Genomic DNA, 4351 nt, shown 5'->3' with positions numbered 1-4351 from the left:
AAATAAAAATTAATCTAAATTATCTTAAGCTATTCTAATTATAGTAAAGTAAAATAAAATAAAATAAAATAAAATGGATAGAAATATTGGGTTGCCTCCCAACAGGCGCTTAATTTATGGTCTTTAGCTAGACTTTGTTGCTTTTAGGCTTTTCATGGTGGCTTAAAAAGAGAATTTTCAGCCCTGCATTTTAAGTACTGGTTGCACTTCTTTCTTTCATCTTTCATCCGCCACATGATCAAGTTTCCATTGTTATCCCTACCAACAATTCCACCTATATCTGGCCGGCCTTTGTAACTCTCCCAGTGATCAACTCGTTGGCAATCCTCAAAATATGATGGTTGCTTGATTGGATTCTCCATGGTGAAGCTTTATTGCTTATCCTCCACCCTCCGGACTATCTTATTTGTATCAAAATCAAGTAGTGCCCCGACTTGTTGACAGGAATGGCCTTCCTAGTATTATTGGAATTTGGGATGCCTCTTCTATGTCTAGAATGATAAAGCCAGCTGGAAAAATAAATTCTCCCGTCTTGATGAGCATGTCCTCGACTATTCCATAAGGATGTTTCAATGTTTGGTCCGCCAGCTGAAGGAAGATAGAAGCTGCCTTGAGATCTCCCAATCCCAATTTCCTGTAAAGAGGCAAAGGAATTAAGTTAATACTTGCTCCTGAATCAATTAATACCTTGTAAGTTTCCTATGGAGTAAGGTAGAGTGAAACCCCCTAGATCTTTAAGTTTGGGAGGGATCCTGTGCTGGATGATCACGCTGCACTCTTCAGATAGTGTTATTGTTTCATGCTCGGGTATTTTCCTCTTTTTAGTCAGCATTTCCTTCAAAAACTTAGAATAGTTTGGGATTTGAAGGATGGCGTCAATGAATGGGATGTTGAGATGCAACTTTTTGAGGATTTCCAGAAATTTCATAGCTTGCTTATCTAAATTGGTCTTCTGTAACATTTCAGGAAAAGGGACTAGAGGTGTCAGTGCAGTGCCACGAACATTTGCCTTAAGCTGTGGATTGTCTGAAACTGTCTGTTGGTCCTTTTCTATTGCTTCTTCAGATTGCTCCATCGGTTCCTTATCGTTAGTAGGCATTTGAGTTCTCTCTGACTCCTTCCTCTTTACAGTGATTTCTGGTAATTGAACGCCACTCCTAATAGTGATGGCCTGAACCTACTCTGCTGTTGGCTGGCATTGAAGTCTTTGAGGAAATGGAATGGGTGGCACATAAGCTTTGACAGTGGTGGTGGATGTGGTAGATGGGATCTCAATAGTTGTATAATTTACCGCCTCAACTACTAATACCTGCTCCCTTGGGTTATTCTCTATGTTATTCGGCAAGGTACCCTGTGGTCTGTTGGCTAATGCAGCTGCTATCTGTCCTACCTGATTTTCTAGGTTATGTATGGAAGCCTGTTGATTCTGCATTACTGTTTCAGTCTTGGTGATGTACGTGACCAGTAGATCTTCAAAGGATTGCCTCTTACCTTGCTGTTGCTGAATTACTGGTGGATTGCCCTTCATCTGATTTATTTGATCTAGATTATCCACCCACGAATAGTTGGGATGCTTGTTCAAACTCGGATGGTAGTTGTATGGGTAAGATCCATTTTGCCTCTGATAGTTCTGCGCACAACTGACCTCTGCTGACTGACCCATGTGAGTAGAAGCCAAAGGGTAGCTTGAAGTGATGTGATCTGCCCCACAACCTGCGCATATGTGAGCTGGATGTTGTACCATGTGCACAAATTGAGTTAAAGTATCAAGCTTCTTTGTTATTGCTTCCATCTGCGCTGCCAATGCTGTCACTGCATCCACATTATGTAATCCAGCTGTTTTTCTCGGAGCTTTCCTATCTGTTAGCCAGTTGGCCTGATTCTCAGCAATCGTCTCAAATAAATTATGTACATCATCCACCTCGATAGTCAAAATTGATCCACCCGCAGAAGAATCAACTATATTGCGAAATTCAGCGCGCAATCCATTATAGAATAGATATATTTGTGCCAGTTTATGAACATCAAGATTTGGACATTTCCTAAACGCACTTTTGAACCTGTCCCATGCTTCCGAATATGTCTCATGATCCTTCTGTTTGAAAAGATATACTTCGTTTCTAATTTGGTGGACTCGAGATGGTGAGAAGAATTTCATGGTAAATTTTTGTACCATGTCATTCTACGATACGATGCTCCCAGGAGGTTGTGACATCATCCATATTTTCACACCCTCCTTCAAAGTGTGAGGGAATAAACGCATTCAAAATGCATCTTGTGACATCTCCTCATGGCTAATGACTTCACAAAGCATGGTAAAAGGTTGAATATGTTCATGTGGATTTTTCGTAGCTTTCCCGCTAACCTTGATGTCTTGATGATTCTGGAAAAGATTTATGACACCTGGTCAGATGTGCAAGTTTGCTTGTCCGAACGGTGGATAGACAATAGGAGGTCGAATTAGTGCAGGTACTGGATTCACATAATCTCTAACCAATATAGGCTGAGCTGGAGGTGGTTGTTGAACCTGAAGTGCTGCATTATGCAGTGCATTTTGAATCTGATCTTGATTCTTAGCCACCACCCTCGTTCTTCTTAGTTCTCTTAGCATTGTTTAAAGGTCATTTCGATTTTGAGATCTAGTAAAAGCTTTAAGAGTAAAATAAGAAGAAATTAGGTATCACGATTAAAGCCTAAAATAACAAAAAAATAATAATAAAAAATTCAAATCCAATGTAAACTAATAAACTCAAACTAAAACTTTATTCCCCGACAACGGCGCCAAAAACTTATTTGTGTGATACCCGCAAGTGTACGAGATCGTTGACAAGTAATAATAAGTGAGTTAAGAGTTATCGTTCCACATAGAATAAATCTAATTCAAGTTTACTAGTTTCGTATGGAATTCTAGTTATGAAAACAAAATAAATATTTTGATTTGATTTAAACTAAACTAATCTAAGAAAGCAATAAAAATTGGGGTTTTATCAAATTATGGAGGATTGTATTGGATTTTGACTTTCCTATTGTTATTCATTTCAATTATTGATTTGTAATCTAATTTCTTTCACGATTTCTTGACAATTGATAACACTAATATGTTAAATGTTCTTTTTCAAGATATACCAACCTATGATTAACACGATCCGATCCTATTTTTAGTCCGAATTCATATGAAAATCATGCATTTAGTTTAAGTTATAAATATGATTGCATGTATGATAGATATTATTCCTAATCCTAACTATATATGTTAATTTTGCCGTGTTCTAGACTCGTTGTGAGTATTCCTACACTACAACAAGTAACTAACTATTCAATTGATGGCCAGACAATTCAATAGTGTAATGGGAATGCAAAATTAATCATGTAATACACGAATTAAACTAAATACTTGTCTTGAATTAAAATAAATAAATAATAAGGTTCATCTCATCCAATACAATGAAAAACTAGACTAGCATATTAATATATAAGTTACAAGAAGAATAATAGAAAAATATCACCCAGATCATGAAAGAATACAAAAGATGTTGATCTTCGCATCCAAAGTTGAATTCTTCAAAACTTGATGTAATTGAATTTTAATTCCTTGCTATGACTTGATCTTCTCTCTCAAAATATAGCAATTGGCCCTTTGTTCTTGATGAATTTGATGAAACTATTGTGTATGAAGAGGTAAGAGAGAGACCCTTTCATTGCTACCCATATGATGAAACTATGTCAAAATTCATGTCCAAATTGTCTTTCAAAAGAGTTTGAATCAAATAAGAAAAGTTACCTTCACGCGCACATAATTTTGTCTCTATACAGTTTTCAGTATTTTGATTATAACTTTCTTTTTTGGTGTCTGATTCAGATGATTCAAGCTAATTAAAAGATCTACAATTCTTCTAGAATTACAATTTTTCCAATTCAAACGTTCTTCATCCGAAAAATGGGTCTCAAGTTGACCAAAATTTATGAAAATATTCTATATGATTGGAAGTCGATTTTTGGTAATATTCTAATCATATCCCTTTCCTTTTTTACTCCAATTTGCATTCAATTGACTCCTATCAATCTTCAAAGTATCTTTTGTGGTCCAAATCAACCATTATATATTTATACTTTCGTCCTCATACTTTGTATTTGCTTCATTTAGCCATTTTCCATTCTTTTTTCCAATTATTCTTTGAAATATGAATTTTTTCTAATAAAAGCAATAAATAACAAATCAAGTACTAATCCCTTTAAAGAATAACAAAATATCATCATTTAAGATCCCAAATAAGTGTAGAAACTACACTTATCAAAAGTCATCACTCGATTATTTTTCCAACAATAGTGATGGTGTTAAGCCAAACAATTG

The 4351-nt window shown here is 35.8% G+C and overlaps 1 protein-coding gene across 1 annotated transcript; it reads right to left on the bottom strand.

Moving 5' to 3' along the window:
• Window positions 1-1177: 1177 nt before the first annotated feature.
• On the bottom strand, window positions 1178-2176 carry LOC111371006. Its single transcript, XM_022992936.1, has one exon. It carries the CDS (start codon window positions 2174-2176, stop codon window positions 1178-1180), a length of 999 nt encoding a protein of 332 aa, XP_022848704.1.
• Window positions 2177-4351: the final 2175 nt, after the last annotated feature.

Source organism: Olea europaea, chromosome 21 (assembly GCF_002742605.1).
Source record: "Olea europaea var. sylvestris chromosome 21, O_europaea_v1, whole genome shotgun sequence".
NCBI lineage: Eukaryota > Viridiplantae > Streptophyta > Magnoliopsida > Lamiales > Oleaceae > Olea > Olea europaea.
The sequence above is the reverse complement of the archived record's forward strand: the minus strand, read 5'-3'. Positions and strand labels throughout refer to the sequence as shown.